Source organism: Hyperolius riggenbachi, chromosome 5 (genome assembly GCF_040937935.1).
Source record: "Hyperolius riggenbachi isolate aHypRig1 chromosome 5, aHypRig1.pri, whole genome shotgun sequence".
NCBI lineage: Eukaryota > Metazoa > Chordata > Amphibia > Anura > Hyperoliidae > Hyperolius > Hyperolius riggenbachi.
In genome coordinates this window covers 390,131,991-390,149,792 of record NC_090650.1, presented here as the reverse complement: position 1 = coordinate 390,149,792, position 17,802 = coordinate 390,131,991, and the positions used below count along the sequence as shown (strand labels likewise).

At 47.1% G+C, this 17,802-nt stretch overlaps 1 protein-coding gene across 3 annotated transcripts in view; it reads left to right on the top strand.

Annotated features, from left to right (window-relative positions):
- Positions 1-17,802, top strand: part of ANKRD46 (ankyrin repeat domain 46) — a 48,979-nt gene that overhangs the window by 22,564 nt on the left and 8,613 nt on the right. For 2 of the 3 annotated variants that reach the window (XM_068237734.1, XM_068237733.1), the window contains 2 exons: positions 466-793; positions 3,970-4,203. In XM_068237734.1, coding sequence (XP_068093835.1) covers positions 483-793; positions 3,970-4,203 — 545 coding nt within the window. In that variant the 5' untranslated portion in view covers positions 466-482. The remainder of the gene's footprint in view (positions 1-465; positions 794-3,969; positions 4,204-17,802) is intronic. The other variant, XM_068237735.1, reaches the window with a different exon arrangement.

Genomic DNA, 17,802 nt, shown 5'->3' with positions numbered 1-17,802 from the left:
TATCTTGTTGCTGTCGCTAGTCCGCGTACTCACGCGGACTAGCGACCGTTGCGGCGGCGACTGTCGCCAGGCGATTGAGTGGTTTAATCGGCTGGCGACATCAGCGACGAGCGACAGTTCGGGGTGCGCGCCCGTGCAACGCCGCATACTCACGGGCGACCTGTCGCTGCAACACGCGCGCCGCGTGTTGCGGCGACATTTGTAGCCCGTGAGTATGGGCCATAAGGCTTTAGTGACACAGGGTTACTTGTATTGCCTTCAATATGTTATCTGGTCACTGATGGTTTAAAAGGATTATGCATGCTATAGAGAGGTATGCATCTGTGCCAAGAGGTACATGAGAGAATCTTTACCAGGGAGTACTTGGAGACTTTCAAAAAAGGGGTGCATACCAATTAAATGTTAAGAAAAACTGCACTAAAAAGAGCTGATTTGTGCTAATTCCTCCATTTTATCTCTTTGCAGCAGATCTGGGTCCAATCATGTCTTATGTGTTTGTGAACGATTCCTCCCTGACCAACGTGCCGCTGCTGCAGGCTTGCATTGATGGCGACTTCAACTTTTCCAAGCGTCTCCTGGAGAGTGGCTTTGACCCCAACATCCGGGATACCCGTGGCCGCACCGGCCTGCACCTAGCTGCGGCCCGAGGAAATGTAGACATCTGCCAACTTCTGCACAAGTTTGGGGCAGACCTTCTGGCCACGGATTACCAGGGGAACACAGCGCTGCACTTGTGTGGCCACGTGGACACCATTCAGTTTCTAGTTTCCAATGGGCTTAAGATTGACATATGGTAAGTGCCTGGTTTAGCTAAGCTGCTGTCTCACATGCTGTTTTCTTTATTGGCAACTTATCCAGCAGCCTGCTGGTGAGGACTGGAAACAACATTACAGGTGATAAAACAGTATGTTCACACTGCAGGTGTTTTCGGCAATTTTTCGGCCACGTGCGGTTTTTAAAAAGGCCGCCCCCCTCCCGACTGCGTGGACAATGAATGTCTATGAGAAGGTGCATATCAGCGCGCCTCAATGGAAGGTATAGGAAAATCAAAAACCGCACAATAAGGCGATTGTGCTCGCGTTTTTAAGAATAAATTGTATTGATTCTTTTCCGGGTCATAGAGTTCAGTTTGTGACTTGCGTCAGGAAGTGCATTACAAAACCGCTCGGAAATAACGCTTAGAAAACCGCTAAGCACAAAAACGATTCGCCCACCAAAGCGCCGGGATTCGGGAAAAAACTAAACGCAATGTGAACAAGGCCTAAGGGCCAGTGCACACAGTTGGCTACTGAGCAGGAAAGCCTGTAGCACTGGTTCCTGATGTTTTGTCGTCACGTTTTAGCCTCTAGGGCAGAGTTGTCAAACTCAATTACATAAGGGACCAAAATGTAGTCACAGGCTAATTTTATTTATTAAGATTTAGCATTTATTGCACAGTGTCAGACTAAATTGTGCAACTGTAGCGACCGTGCTGGGGGAAGGGGGTTTTGAGGGATATAAGGACCTGCTCCTCCCCCTTTTGCAGAGTAGCACAGTAGAGCAGTTAAAGGGGTTCTGACACTTACCCGTGGCTTCTATCGGCCCCCTGCAGCTATCATGTCACGTGCCATCCTCCTACGATCCTCTGTTCCCCGCCGCCGGTCCAATTCTTCGTCTAACTAGACGAATAGTCTCTGGTAGCTTACTGCGCTTACTGAGCGTAAGCTCCCGGAGACGTGCGCGGGAGCGAGCACGCGCGCAGCTGCAGTAGCATCGGATTAATAATTGGACCAGGACCAGCGGCGGGGAACGGAGGATCGTAGGAGGTTGGCGCGGGACATGACAGCTGCAGGAGGCCGATAGAAGCCCCAGGTAAGTGTCAGTTTTTTTTTTTTTTTAACGATCCACAGAACCCCTTTAACATTTACCTGCTCCGGTGCTGCTTCTGGTCTCCTCTGATCTTCCTACCAGCTACATGCTCTATGCTGCATATCTCTGTCTCCAAATGCATGTCACGTGATCGGGAGTTGGAGGTATGCATGCAGAGCATGCAGCTGCCAGGAATAGCAGTAAATTGAAACTAATTGGCTTTACACGATTGTATTTATCCAACAGCGGTACAATTTTTTTTCCGGTAAGATCAGATACGATCTTTCAAATCTCCCGGGCGGATCAATAAACAGTCTATTTATGATCATTTTTCATCTATCGTGAGCAACTGCTGACTTGTTTATTCACCATTTGAGCAAATTTATCTGATCAAGATAAATAATTGTTCATAAAAATTGTACGTTAGTGGGCACCCTGAGGTGGGTGAAGATTGAATGGGGAGGGATTTTGTACCCTTGTCTTTCCTATAAAACTGCACTTGCATATCAACAGGAAATGGATACATAAATTTATTGCAGGAAGTACGGACATCCAATGCACAAAACACTGGTAATAAATAACTTGCAATCCTATGAAAAACCAATAGTAGGCTGAAGCAGGGCTTTATTTAACCAACGTTGAGGATTCTCTTTTGTGTGCCACCATGCTCACTCTGCGGCTTCACCGTTTTGTGAGACTGCGGCTCAGGACAAGAATGCAAGACATGACTCGTATCCTGGGCCGTATTTACCATAAGGCACTGTAGGCATATGCCTACAGGCATGTGATGATGAAGAAGGCGCCTCACTTCCCTCCCCCAGTGCCCCTTCCCCTCCTTCCTGATGAGTGTAAATGAGAGACTACCCGCCCAGCTTTCGGCATTCCACTGACGAGATGTCCCTTCAGTCAGGGGCACCTCTAGCTACTTACCACTGAAGGTACCTCTGTCTACCTAATGCTAAGGGACACCTTTGGCTACCTATGATGGGCAAAGGAAGTAAGGTAAAAATGACAGCTGGCACACTTTTTGTAGTTTCATGAAGGGTGAAGTCTAAGGGGCCAGGACATCTATGCCTTTAGCAGCCTTTCTCAAACTTTTTACTCTGTAGGAACCCCATCAAATTATTTTAGGATCTCAGGGAACCCCTGCATTAACTGAGGGAGAGGCAATTTATTTATAGTAGTATTGGTCATTAAAAGTGGGAGAGTTTAAACCTTTTATTATTGTAATAGTCCCAATCCATGTTTCTCCTTTAATGGGCACTTATTTCATGCCCTCCATAATTGCATTCCTGTTATAGTTGCCCGGTGTTTGGGTTTTCTCCCTTTCCTCATCATCTGCTGTTTATACATCTTTAGTTGTGGTATTCCACAATGTAGTACGGTATGTCATAACAGTCACATGGCCATTGCAGCAGTGAGGAACAATTAGGGAAGCTAGAATTCAGGATGGGCGGAAAATGAGTGAAGATCACATTGAGTAGCTAGAGACATCATTTTGGAACTTTCTCAACCTGCCAGCTGAAGCAGCTGACCTCGATAGGGAAAATAAACCAGGGAACCCTGGTTGAGAAGGGCTGGCCAATAGGGTCCTATGAATTAAATCTGTGCCTGCTCGTATCATCACTGACTGGATGATTGGCCCAGGTCAGCATGTCACAAATTAGTGGGGCTTGGAATGAGCCTGACTGTCCAGGGACCTTATCAGGGATTTCTATAAAATACCCTAAGGCATGGAACTCGCTTGTCCTAGCGTGTTTGCGTGCAGTTTTGGAGTTTCTGATGATCTGCGATTGCGATTTTCTACATGCATTTTTTTTTTCGTTTATATGTACTTTTTCGGATTGTGATGAAATGCATTGTAATTGGGGATCTGTGCATCGTACAGAAGACAGCAGAAGGCTGTCTGATTTAAAAATGTGGGGAAAAAAACTTGCAAATGGGAGATGCGCAAATGCAAAAAAGTTTTGATTCCTGAGCGAGCCCTTGTCTTCAATGACGAGCATTCAGCAAAATGCTCACAAATAGAACAAGTGCATTCTCTTCTTTAAAAAAAAGGGTTTGGGTTTTGGGGTGTTCAGTCTTCCTTCCTCTGTAATATTCTCTTCATTCTTTTTGCAGTAATCACCAAGGTGCCACTCCCCTCGTTCTGGCCAAGCGCAGGGGAGTGAATAAGGAAGTCATCCGCATGTTAGAGTCTCTGGAGGAACAGGAAGTGAAGGGCTTTAACAGAGGGACACACTCTAAGATGGAGCCCATGCAGACGGTTGAGAGCGAAAGGTATGTCCAGTGCTCTGAGCTGCTGATGGAAAAGGGACACGGCAATCTCTCGGAAGGATCCACAGAGGAAGACTGGTATGTTGTAACATTTTATATTATTTCATATAATTTCTAACCTGTGCTTCTACATAACATCGCTTATGTGGTCATGTTTCAGTTCACTGTCAAGCCTCATTACGCCACATGGCAGGATGTGCTGATCTATAGTTTTCTGCAGAGCTGTGGAGTCTGTACAAAAATCACCCGACTCTGAATCCTCCGTTTTTGAAACCTCTGACTACAGGTAGCCAACATGGCTCTGGCTCCTCGACTCTGACTCCTTAGTCTAATACTTACCAGAACTAAGGCTTTGGTACAAAAATAATCTGGCTCCTCAGTTTATGAAACTTCCAACTGCAAGTACCCAAAATGACTCCAACTCCACAGCCCTGGTTTTCTGTTAAAGAGAACCAGAGATGTTGGGGGGGAAAAGCATTTATACATACCTGGGGCTTCCTCCAGCCCCATAAGCCTGTATCGCTCCCACGCCGCACTTCTCCGCTGCCTCTATCCGCCAGTACCGGGTCCCGTACTTTCGGCCAGTCGACGTAAGCATGCCGCCAATTTTTCACATCACAGCGGCTCTCTCCATATCCTTACGCGTGCGGCTCCATACTACGCAGGCGCATGCGTAAGGATTTGGAGAGAGCCCCTGTGCATGCGGAAAATTGGTCGCGTCCGCCGGAAGTGATGGGACCCGGTACCGGCGATAAAGGAAGCGGAGGATGGCGGCGTGGGAGCAATCCAGGCTTATGGGGCTGGAGGAAGCCCCAGGTATGTATAAAAGCTTTTCCTATTTTTTATTTTCCTTCCTCTCTGGTTCCCTTTAAAGCTAAATAGTTGCCTTTGTGTTTCGCTTTTCTGTATTAGTTGGAATTATCCAAGTTTATTGGGGTGGGTGGGGGGGGTTGTTAGAGTTAGGTATGGGGAGGGGGGGTTAGTATTAGGCTTGGAGGAGCTTTGGTTAGTGTTAGATGTGGAGGGGGGGAGGTTAGTGTTGGTCATGGTATGGGTGTAGGTTATTGTTATGCGTGGAGAGGGGGGAGGTTAGTGTTAGGAATGGAGAGGGGGGGAGGTTAGTGTTAGGCGTGAAATGGGGGTAGGTTAGTGTTAGATGTGAAGGTGGGAGGTTAGTGTTAGATATGGAGAGGGGGGAGAATAGTGTTATGTGTGGAGAGGGGGGAGAATAGTGTTATGTGTGGAGAGGGGGGAGGTTAGTGTTAGGCGTGGAGAGGGGGGAGGTTAGTGTTAGGCGTGGAGAGGGGGGAGGTTAGTGTTAGGCGTGGAGAGGGGGAGGTTAGTGTTATGCGTGGAGAGGGGGAGGTTAGTGTTATGCGTGGAGAGGGAGAGGTTAGTGTTATGCGTGGAGAGGGGGAGGTTAGTGTTATGCGTGGAGAGGGGGAGGTTAGTGTTATGCGTAGAGAGGGGGAGGTTAGTGTTATGCGTAGAGAGGGGGAGGTTCGTGTTATGTGTGGAGAGGAGGAGGTTCGTGTTATGTGTGGAGAGGAGGAGGTTCGTGTTAGGAGAGAGAAGGTTAGTGTTCGATGTAGAGGGGGAGGTTAGTGTTATGCGTGGAGAGGGGGAGGTTAGTGTTATGCGTAGAGAGGGGGAGGTTCGTGTTATGTGTGGAGAGGAGGAGGTTCGTGTTATGTGTGGAGAGGAGGAGGTTCGTGTTATGTGTGGAGAGGAGGTTCGTGTTAGGAGAGAGAAGGTTAGTGTTCGATGTAGAAGGGGAGGTTAGTGTTATGTGTGGAGAGGAGGAGGTTAGTGTTATGTGTGGAGAGGAGGAGGTTCGTGTTATGTGTGGAGAGGAGGAGGTTCGTGTTAGGAGAGAGAAGGTTAGTGTTCGATGTAGAGGGGGAGGTTACTGTTATGTGTGGAGAGGAGGAGGTTAGTGTTATGTGTGGAGAGGAGGAGGTTAGTGTTATGTGTGGAGAGGAGGAGGTTAGTGTTATGTGTGGAGAGGAGGAGGTTAGTGTTATGTGTGGAGAGGAGGAGGTTAGTGTTATGTGTGGAGAGGAGGAGGTTAGTGTTATGTGTGGAGAGGAGGAGGTTCGTGTTATGTGTGGAGAGGAGGAGGTTCGTGTTATGTGTGGAGAGGAGGAGGTTCGTGTTATGTGTGGAGAGGAGGAGGTTCGTGTTATGTGTGGAGAGGAGGAGGTTCGTGTTATGTGTGGAGAGGAGGAGGTTCGTGTTAGGAGAGAGAAGGTTAGTGTTCGATGTAGAGGAGGAGGTTAGTGTTATGTGTGGAGAGAGGGAGGTTAGTGTTATGTGTGGAGAGGAGGAGGTTCGTGTTATGTGTGGAGAGGAGGAGGTTCGTGTTATGTGTGGAGAGGAGGAGGTTCGTGTTATGTGTGGAGAGGAGGAGGTTCGTGTTATGTGTGGAGAGGAGGAGGTTCGTGTTATGTGTGGAGAGGAGGAGGTTCGTGTTATGTGTGGAGAGGAGGAGGTTCGTGTTATGTGTGGAGAGGAGGAGGTTCGTGTTATGTGTGGAGAGGAGGAGGTTCGTGTTATGTGTGGAGAGGAGGAGGTTCGTGTTAGGAAAGAGAAGGTTAGTGTTCGATGTAGAGGGGGAGGTTAGTGTTATGCGTGGATAGCGGGAGGTTAGTGTTTTGTGTGGAGAGGAGAAGGTTAGTGTTAGGAGTGGAGAGGAGGAGGTTAGTGTTAGGAGAGGGGGAGGTTAGTGTTATGCATAGAGGGGGGGGAGGTTAGTGTAAGGAGTGGAGAGGTGAGGTTAGTGTAAGGAGTGGAGAGGGGAGGTTTCGTGTTGAACATAGAGAGGGGGGAGGTTGGTGTGTTAGGATGGGAGGTTAGCGTTAGTTGTCTTTCATAATTTTAAACCTGCCCCAAGATGATGTGTTATTGCAACAACCCATTTATCCTGGCAGAGGAGTGCAGTTAGTTATTTTAGAGTTAACTAGTCATCTAAAGGTAGCCATACACTGGTCGATTTGCAATCAGATCGACCAACAGATAGATCCCTCTCTGATCGAATCTGATCAGAGAGGGATCGTATGGCTGCCTTTACTGCAAACAGATTGTGAATCGATTTCAGCATGAAACCGATTCACCATCTGCTGAGCTGCTGCTGCTCCCAGCGCATACATTACCTGCTCCGGCCGGCACCAGTCCCCTGGTCTCCGCTGTCCACTTCTCCGCCGCTCGGCTCCAGGGCTGCAGCTTCACTTCACGTTTGGGGAAGTTTAAACAGTAGAGGGCGCTCTACTGTTTAAACTTTCTTTCCGGACAGAAAGAAGTGAAGCCTGCCGGAGCCCAGCGGAGCAGTAGCAGCGGGGAAATGCGCCGGCCGGATCAGGTAATGTATTGCCGCTAGCGGCGGTCGGCGGACATTTGAACGCCGCTATCGACGCACTTCTGACCCGCCGGCGATTGAGCGAAATCCGCATGGACACGATAGATTTCGGATGGAAATCGATTGTTCGGTCAGCGTTTGCGCAACAATTTTCACAGCAAAAGCAAGAAAGCCATTGTTAACAGAAAGCATAAGAAGTCCCGTTTGCAGTTTGCCACAAGCCATGTGGGGGAAACAGCAAACATGTGGAAGAAGGTGCTCTGGTCAGATAAGACCAAAATGGAACTTTTTGGCCAAAATGCAAAACGCTATGTGTGGCAGAAAACTAACACTGCACATCACTCTGAACACACCATCCCCACTGTCAAATATGGTGGTGGCAGCATCATGCTTTGGGGGTGCATCTCTTCAGCAGGGACAGGGAAGCTGGTCAGAGTTGATGGGAAGATGGATGGAGCCAAATACAGGGCAATCTTGAAAGAAAACCTCTTGGAGTCTGCAAAAGACTTGAGACTGGGGCGGAGGTTCACCTTCCAGCAGGACAACGATCCTAAACATAAAGCCAGGGCAACAATGGAATGGTTTAAAACAAAACATATCCATGTGTTAGAATAGCCCAGTCAAAGTCCAGATCTAAATCCAATCGAGAATCTGTGGCAAGATCTGAAAACTGCTGTTCACAAACGCTGTCCATCTAATCTGACTGAGCTGGAGCTGATTTGCAAAGAAGAATGGGCAAGGATTTCAGTCTCTAGATGTGCAAAGCTGATAGAGACATACCCTAAAAGACTGGCAGCTGTAATTGCAGCAAAAAGTGGTTCTACAAAGTATTGACTGAACAGGCTGAATAATTACTTTGTATTGGTCTTTCACATGGAATTCAAATGAAATTGATTCACGTTTGTGGCAGTAATATGACAAAATGTAGAAAACTTCGAGGGCCGAATACTTTTGCAAACCACTGTATAAGTAGATAAATACTTGATATACTTACATAACACATGTATTGTAATGTCCACGTTTTGATTTCAGTGAATGTTATATAGTAAATGAAAATAATTCTGTTCCTGGTGGGAACCATGTCTTTTGCCCACAGTTTAGGTTAAATCCTGATGTCATTTCTGCCCTTTACTATTTTTTCTTTTCTCCTACAGTCGGTGAGTCACCTCGGCCTTGCTTGTAAACACAAGTGAGCAGGGGATCGTGTTTCAGATAAGCTGCTAGGCAGGGGAATAAATGGAAGAGGAGGAATATATAATAGATAAAAAAGAACCCCCAGCATGCAACTGTTTGGCAATGACTACTAAAGGGCCAGTGCTCCTTAAATATGTGATAACTCCAAATCATAACAGCAGAAACATTTTTGAAAGTTTTGAATGCAGGATTAGCATCTTTATCACTTAAAGGGAACCATAGATGAAATAAAGATTTTATACATACCTGAGGCTTCCTCCAGCCCCATAAGCTTTGATCGATCCCACACCGCCATCCACCGCTGTCCGCAGCTACGAGGACCGGCTCCCCGCTGTTCCGTCAGTCGGAGCCAGTCTAAGCGTAAGGGAAGTGCGCTGTTTGCGTATCTCTGCAGCAGCCGCTGGAGAGATACGTAGAGGGGGCGCATTTCTCCTGCGTAGCCCGGCTCAGATGACGTCAGTGACGGGAGCCGGTTCTCGTAGATGCAGGCAGCGGAGGACTACGGCGTGGGATCGATCAAAGCTTATGGGGCTGGAGGAAGCCCCAGGTATGTATAACATCTTTTTCATTTTCCCGTCTAGGTTCATTTCTGGTTCCCTGGCGGTACGCAGTTTCGGTGGTTGCGCCCGCGAGAGGAATTTTTTGAATAAAACTTGTTGTAAACCTTGTAGCTAGCACTAGGCTAGCTACCTGTATCCCCCAAGTCCCCCCCGCATTTCTCTGAACCACCCCCCCCCCCCCATTGCCTGCGCTTATATTTACCCAGCCGCAATCCCGCGAGAGCCGCAGCCTCCCCATTAAGCTTCAGTCGTCGCTATGGCGACGTTCGGACATGACGTCTAACGTCATGACATCGTGCACAGTCCCAATTCTCCCCATAGCGAAGCCTGGAGGTGATTGGAGAGGCTGCGCTATTGCGGGATCCGGGGTGGTACGTATAACGGCGGCGATCAGGGGGATCGGAGCAGAGCGGAGGGACTTGGGGGACACAGGTAGCTAGCCTAGTGCTAGCTACAAGGTTTACAACAAGCTTTATTCAAAAAAATTCCTCTCTGGGCCTTGTAATCCTCTGCGGCGGCTACCCTGGGTGTAGGTCGGGGTTACCGCCAGGAAGGTAAATACACTCAGACCAATTGCTGTTGAAATTTGATTTTTTATGGTGACAAGCCCACTTTAAGGTGCACCTGTTAACAGGCACTGTGTACTTCTGCCCTGCTGCTGCCAATTCAGTTTGTTTTGCACCTTACTCTTTAGTTAATTGTCACCATAAAAGCTCATTATTGTCCTTAATGTGTCTCTCTGCAGTGGTTTAATTGCACAAACACCTCTTGTAGAGCAGAAGAGCACCAGCCCAATCTGGTATTCACAGCGAAGGTGACCTTTGATTTCCAGCTAATGTGTAACTGTGTCAAGAGGAGATTTGCAGCCCATTTCCTGTAGTGAATCCCTTGGATGGCGTAAAAGCTAATCAAGTATTCCGATTCGTGACCAGGATCAGACACCGCCGAAGATGATTCTTATGGCTAATGCGTTAGAAGTCATTAAAAATGTGAGCGTTCTTTATAGCAGCCCATCTCTTACTTACATTAAAGCTGCACTTTAGTCAGATTTAATCCGAACCAGCTTGGGCATCAGTTAATGTAGATTAAAGGGATCTCTCTGCACTATATTAATAATTTTATTAATATAGTGAATTTTATATACTTATAACGTGAAGCTCGCCCTGAGGGAGGTTTGTGAACAGTGTGGGCCGTTGGGGAGGTAGCAAGCATTACACTCCTATGGGCCTGCTCCCAAGCCCCTCCCATCTGTATGCATTCCACCATCTTCCTCAGCAAGTCCTGCAGGTGCAGCTGATTCAAGCTCCTATGGCGCATTCTTGGCCGGCGCAATGCATGCCGGGAGATGTAGTCCTTCAATGTGAGCCCCCTTTTGAGTGAAAAAGTGAAAAGCTCACTTTTCATGCTTTCAAAAATACAGTAGTCTCCGGTTAATGAGATAGGGACTTTAGGTTCGTTCTTAACCTGAATCCATTCTTATGCCAGAACACTGTGCCATCTCTGTCCCCTGTACCTCCTCTGTGCCTCCAGCATCTCCCTCGGTGTCCCCAGTGCTCCAGATTCCCTCTCTGTGTCACCTCTGTTCCCTTGTGTCTCCAGTGTCCCCCTCTGTTCCTTTGTGCCTCCATTATCCCCTCTGTGTCCCTTCTGTGCCTCCAGTGTCTGCCTCCGTGTCACCTCTGTTTCTGTGTGCCTCCTGTGTTCCTCTGTGCCTCCAGTGTCCCCCTCTGTGTCACCTCTGTTCCTCCTGTGTCCCTCTGTGCCTCCAGTGTCCTCCTCTGTGTCCCCAGTGCTCCAGTTTCCCTCTCTGTGTCACCTCTGTTCCCTTGTGTCTCCAGTGTCCCCCTCTGTTCCTTTGTGCCTCCATTATCCCCTCTGTGTCCCTTCTGTACCTGTGCCTCCAGTGTCCCCCTCTGTGTCACCTCTGTTCCTACTGTCTCACCTCTGTGCCTCCATTATCCCCTCTGTGTAACCTCTGTTCCCCCTGTGCATCCACTGACCCCCTCTGTGTCCCTTCTGTCCCTGTGCCTCCAGTGTCCCCCTCTGTATCACCTTTGTTCCCTTGTGTCTCCAGTGCCCCACACTGTCACCACTGTCCTCCTGTTCACTCAGTGCCCCCCTCTTTGCATCCACTGTGTCCCCTCTGTACCACCTTAATTCCCCCATGTCCCTTTGTGCCTCTTTCTGTCCTAATGATGATCGTAATGTGCTAATTTCACAGAACTTGGAACTCACGTATATAGTATAGTGTCCTGCCACAAAATGTAATTTTACCAAGTTTAAAAAACATTTTTTCTTTGAATTTTTTTAACATCGATTTTCTCCAAAACTATTAGGTGTTTTTGGGGGAAAAAAAATTGACTTGTTCCCTCAGAATCAAATTTCATATTTTCAGGCCATTTGGATCTGCAGTTAACCACTTGCCGACCGCCTACTTCATATTGGCGGCGGCAAAGTGGCAGCCCCAGGACCACGTAACGCAGATTGGCGTCAGGTCCTGGGGCACTCTCTGGCCGGGGATCGCGCGCTGGGATGCGCGCGCATCCACCGGCAATAGGCTCCGCCCACCCGCGACGTCAACCCGCCGGCCAATCGGAAGCGCCGGCGGGTTGTTAACCCCGCGATCGCCGCTACAAAGTGTATAATACACTTTGTAATGTATACAAAGTGTATTATACAGGCTGCCTCCTGCCCTGGTGGTCCCAGTGTCCGAGGGACCACCAGGGCAGGCTGCAGCCACCCTAGTCTGCACCCAAACACACTGATCTGCCCCCCCCCCTGCCCCCTGATCGCCCACAGTACCCCTCAGACCCCGCCCTGCCCACCCCCCAGACCACCATTTGCACACAATCACCCCCCTAATCACCCATCAATCACTCCCTGTCACTATCTGTCAACGCTATTTTTTTTTTTAGTCCCTAAACTGCCCCCTGCTCCCTCCTGATTACCCCCCCACCCCTCAGATTCTCCCCAGACCCCCCCAGACCCTCCCCCCCCTGCGTACTGTATGCATCTATCCCCCCTGATCACCTGTCAATCACCTGTCAATCACCCGTCAATCACCCCCTGTCACTGCCACCCATCAATCAGCCCCTAACCTGCCCCTTGCGGGCAATCTGATCACCCACCCACACCAATAGATCGCCCGCAGATCCGACATCAGATCACCTCCCAAATCCATCGTTTACATCTATTCTCTCCTCTAAACACCCACTAATTACCCATCAATCACCCATCAATCACCCCCTATCACCACCTGTCACTGTTACCCATCAGATTAGACCCTTGCGGGCACCCAATCGCCCGCCCACACACTCAGATTGCCCTCAACCCCCCCCCCCCCTTATCGATTCGCCAGTGCATTATTTACATCCGTTCTTCCCTGTAATAACCCACTGATCACCTGTCAATCACCCCCTGTCACTGCCACCCATCAATCACCCCCTGTCACTGCCACCCATCAATCAGCCCCTAACCTGCCCCTTGCGGGCAATCTGATCACCCACCCACACCAATAGATCGCCCGCAGATCCGACATCAGATCACCTCCCAAATCCATCGTTTACATCTATTCTCTCCTCTAAACACCCACTAATTACCCATCAATCACCCATCAATCACCCCCTATCACCACCTGTCACTGTTACCCATCAGATTAGACCCTTGCGGGCACCCAATCGCCCGCCCACACACTCAGATTGCCCTCAACCCCCCCTCCTTATCGATTCGCCAGTGCATTATTTACATCCGTTCTTCCCTGTAATAACCCACTGATCACCTGTCAATCACCCCCTGTCACTGCCACCCATCAATCACCCCCTGTCACTGCCACCCATCAATCAGCCCCTAACCTGCCCCTTGCGGGCAATCTGATCACCCACCCACACCAATAGATCGCCCGCAGATCCGACATCAGATCACCTCCCAAATCCATCGTTTACATCTATTCTCTCCTCTAAACACCCACTAATTACCCATCAATCACCCCCTATCACCACCTGTCACTGTTACCCATCAGATTAGACCCTAATCTGCCCCTTGCGGGCACCCAATCACCCGCCCACACGCTCAGATTGCCCTCAGACCCCCCCCTTATCAATTCGCCAGTGCAATATTTACATCGGTTATTCCCTGTAATAACCCACTGATCACCTGTCAATCACCCATCAATCACCCCCTGTCACTGCCACCCATCAATCACCCCCTGTCACTGCCACCCATCAATCAGCCCCTAACCTGCCCCTTGCGGGCAATCTGATCACCCACCCACACCAATAGATCGCCCACAGATCCGACATCAGATCACCTCCCAAGTGCAGTGTTTACATCTCTTCTCTCCTCTAAACACCCACTAATTACCCATCAATCACCCCCTATCACCACCTGTCACTGTTACCCATCAGATTAGACCCTAATCTGCCCCTTGCGGGCACCCAATCACCCGCCCACACCTCAGAACGCCCTCAGACCCAAGCCCTGATCACCTCGCTAGTGCATTGCTTGCATCTATTTCCCCCCTCTAATCACACCTTGAGACACCCATAAATCACCTCCTGTCACCCCCTAGCACACCTACCCATCAGATCAGGCCCTAATTTGCCCCGTGTGGGCTCCTGATCACTCGGCCAAACCCTCAGATCCCCCTCAGACCCCCTTCCGATCACCTCCCCAGTGCATTGATTGCATCTATTTTCCCCTCTAACCGCCCCCTGAGACACCCATCAATCACCTCCTGTCACCCCCCTAGCACTCCTATCCATCAGATCAGGCCCAATACATCCTGTCATCTAAGAGGCCACCCTGCTTATGACCGTTTCCACAAAATTTGCCCTCTCATAGACCACCTGTCATCAAAATTTGCAGATGCTTATACCCCTGAACAGTCATTTTGAGAAATTTGGTTTCCAGACTACTCACAGTTTTGGGCCCGTAAAATGCCAGGGCAGTATAGGAACCCCACAAGTGACCCCATTTTAGAAAGAAGACACCCCAAGGTATTCTGTTAGGTGTATGATGAGTTCATAGAAGATTTTATTTTTTGTCAAAAGTTAGCGGAAATTGGATTTTTATTGTTTTTTTTTTCACAAAGTGTCATTTTTCACTAACTTGTGACAAAAAATAAAATCTTCTATGAACTCACCATACCCCTAACGGAATACCTTGGGGTGTCGTCTTTCTAAAATGGGGTCACTTGTGGGGTTCCTATACTGCCCTGGCATTTTAGGGGCCCTAAACCGTGGGGAGTAGTCTAGAAAACAAATGCCTCAAAATGACCTGTGAATAGGACGTTGGGCCCCTTAGCGCACCTAGGCTGCAAAAAAGTGTCACACATGTAGTATCGCCATACTCAGGAGAAGTAGTATAATGTGTTTTGTGGTGTATTTTTACACATACCCATGCTGGGTGGGAGAAATCTCTCTGTAAATGGACAATTGTGTGTAAAAAAAATCAAAAATGTGTCATTTACAGAGATATTTCTCCCACCCAGCATGGTTATATGTAAAAATACACCACAAAACACATTATACTACTTCTCCTGAGTATGGCGATACTACATGTGTGACACTTTTTTGCAGCCTAACTGTGCTAAGGGGCCCAAAGTCCAATGAGTACCTTTAGGATTTCACAGGTCATTTTGAGACATTTGGGTTCAAGACGACTACTCACGGTTTAGGGCCCCTAAAATGCCAGGGCAGTATTGGAACCCCACAAATGACCCCATTCTAGAAAGAAGACACCCCAAGGTATTCCGTTAGGAGTATGGTGAGTTCATAGAAGATTTTATTTTTTGTCACAAGTTAGCGGAAATTGATATGTATTGTTTTTTTTTTCACAAAGTGTCATTTTCCGCTAACTTGTGACAAAAAAAAAATCTTCTATGAACTCACCATACCCCTAACGGAATACCTTGGGGTGTCTTCATTCTAAAATGGGGTCACTTGTGGGGTTCCTATACTGCCCTGGCATTTTAGGGGCCCTAAACCGTGAGGAGTAGTCTAGAATCCAAATGCCTCAAAATGACCTGTGAATAGGACGTTAGGCCCCTTAGCGCACCTAGGTTGCAAAAAAGTGTCACACATGTGGTATCGCCGTACTCAGAAGAAGTAGTATAATGTGTTTTGAGGTGTATTTTTATACATACCCATGCTGGGTGGGAGAAATCTCTCTGTAAATGGACAATTGTGTGTAAAAAAAAATCAAATAATTGTCATTTACAGAGATATTTCTCCCACCTAGCATCTGTATGTGTAAAAATACACCCCAAAACACATTATACTACTTCTCCTGAGTACGGCGGTACCACATGTGTGGCACTTTCTTGCACCCTAAGTGCGCTAAGGGGCCCAAAGTCCAATGAGTACCTTTAGGATTTCACAGGTCATTTTGCGACATTTGGTTTCAAGACTACTCCTCACGGTTTAGGGCCCCTAAAATGCCAGGGCAGTATAGGAACCCCACAAATGACCCCATTTTAGAAAGAAGACACCCCAAGGTATTCCGTTAGGAGTATGGTGAGTTCATAGAAGATTTTATTTTTGTCACAAGTTAGCAGAAAATGACACTTTGTGAAAAAAAACAATTAAAATCAATTTCCGCTAACTTGTGACAAAAAAAAAAAATCTTCTATGAACTCACCATCCTCCTAATGGAATACCTTGGGGTGTCTTCCTTCTAAAATGGGGTAATTTGTGGGATTCCTATACTGTCCTGGCATTTTAGGGGCCCTAAACCGTGAGGAGCAGTCTTGAAACGAAATTTCTCAAAATGACCTGTGAAATCCTAAAGGTACTCATTGGACTTTGGGCCCCTTAGCGCAGTTAGGGTGCAAAAAAGTGCCACACATGTGGTATCGCCGTACTCAGGAGAAGTAGTATAATGTGTTTTGGGGTGTATTTTTCCACATACCCATGCTGAGTGGGAGAAATATCTCTATGAATTGACAATTGTGTGTTAAAAAAAGAAAACAATTGTCATTTACGGAGATATTTCTCCCACCCAGCATGGGTATGTGTAAAAATACACCCCAAAACACATTATACTACTTCTCCTGAGTACGGCAATACCACATGTGTGGCACTTTTTTGCAGCCTAACTGCGCTAAGGGGCCCAAAGTCCAATGAGCATCTTTAGGCTTTACAGGGGTGCTTACAATTAGGCACCCCCCAAAATGCCAGGACAGTGAACACACCCCACAAATGACCCCATTTTGGAAAGTAGACACTTCAAGGTATTCAGAGAGGAACATAGTGAGTCCGTGGCAGATTTCATTTTTTTTTGTCGCAAGTTAGAAGAAATGGAAACTTTTTTTTTTTTTTTTTTTGTTACAAAGTGTCATTTTCCGCTAACTTGTGACAAAAAATAAAATCTTCTATGAACTCACCATGCCTCTCACTGAATACTTTGGGATGTCTTCTTTCCAAAATGGGGTCATTTGGGGGGTATTTGTACTATCCTGGAATTTTAGCCCCTCATGAAACCTGACAGGTGCGCAGAAAAGTCAGAGATGCTTGAAAATGGGAAAATTCACTTTTTGCACCATAGTTTGTAAACGCTATAACTTTTACCCAATCCAATAAATATACACTGAATGGGTTTTTTTTTATCAAAGACATGTAGCAGAATAACTTTCGCGCTCAAATGTATAGGAAATTTTACTTTATTTGAAAACTGTCAGCACAGAAAGTTAAAAAAGTCATTTTTTTGACAAAATTCATGTCTTTTTTGATGAATATAATAAAAACTAAAACTCGCAGCAGCAATCAAATAGCACCGAAAGAAAGCTGTATTAGTGACAAGAAAAGGAGGTAGAATTCATTTAGGTGGTAGGTTGTATGACTGAGCAATAAACCGTGAAAGCTGCAGTGGTCCGAATGGAAAAAAAGGCTCTGGTCCTTAAGGGGTTTTATGACTGCAGTCCTTAAGTGGTTAATTTGTAAGTCGGGCATTCGTAAGTTGGGGACTACCTGTATAGGTTAATTACTAGAGGTTCACTTCCTAATATAACCAGCAGGTGTCTCTAGCTGCTAAGGCTCCATTCTCTGTGGCGCACATGTGAGTCAGGACACAGAGGATTCTCATTGTACGTCAATTGGGATTTACTGTCTAAGAATTACTGGTAGTTCAGGAGAGCTGGGTAATAGCGCAAGCAGCTTAAGCCTATATTCCACTGAATGTATTTAACAATGCAGTGAGATTCAGGAAGATCATCTTGTGCTTCTGAGCAACTTGTTTATCTTGTTTTTCCTCTATCCACTTTATTTTATTGGGGAACAGATATAATCTCAAGTATTTTTTTTTTATTGTACGTTATGTCTGACTTCTCCTCTGTGATAGTTACACATATTCAATTACTGATCTCTAAACCTAGCCCAGAGATTACAAATCAAATCTTTCAGCTTGTTGTAGAAAATCCTTATGCAGACACCACGCAGCTATTAAACTCAATGCACATTCATACAAAACCATTTTTTTCTTCTCAACCACATTCCTAGATTAAAGTTGTTTACTCTTAAGGTACTTGAAGCGAGAGGGATATTGAGGCTGCCATATTTGTTTCCTTTTAAACAA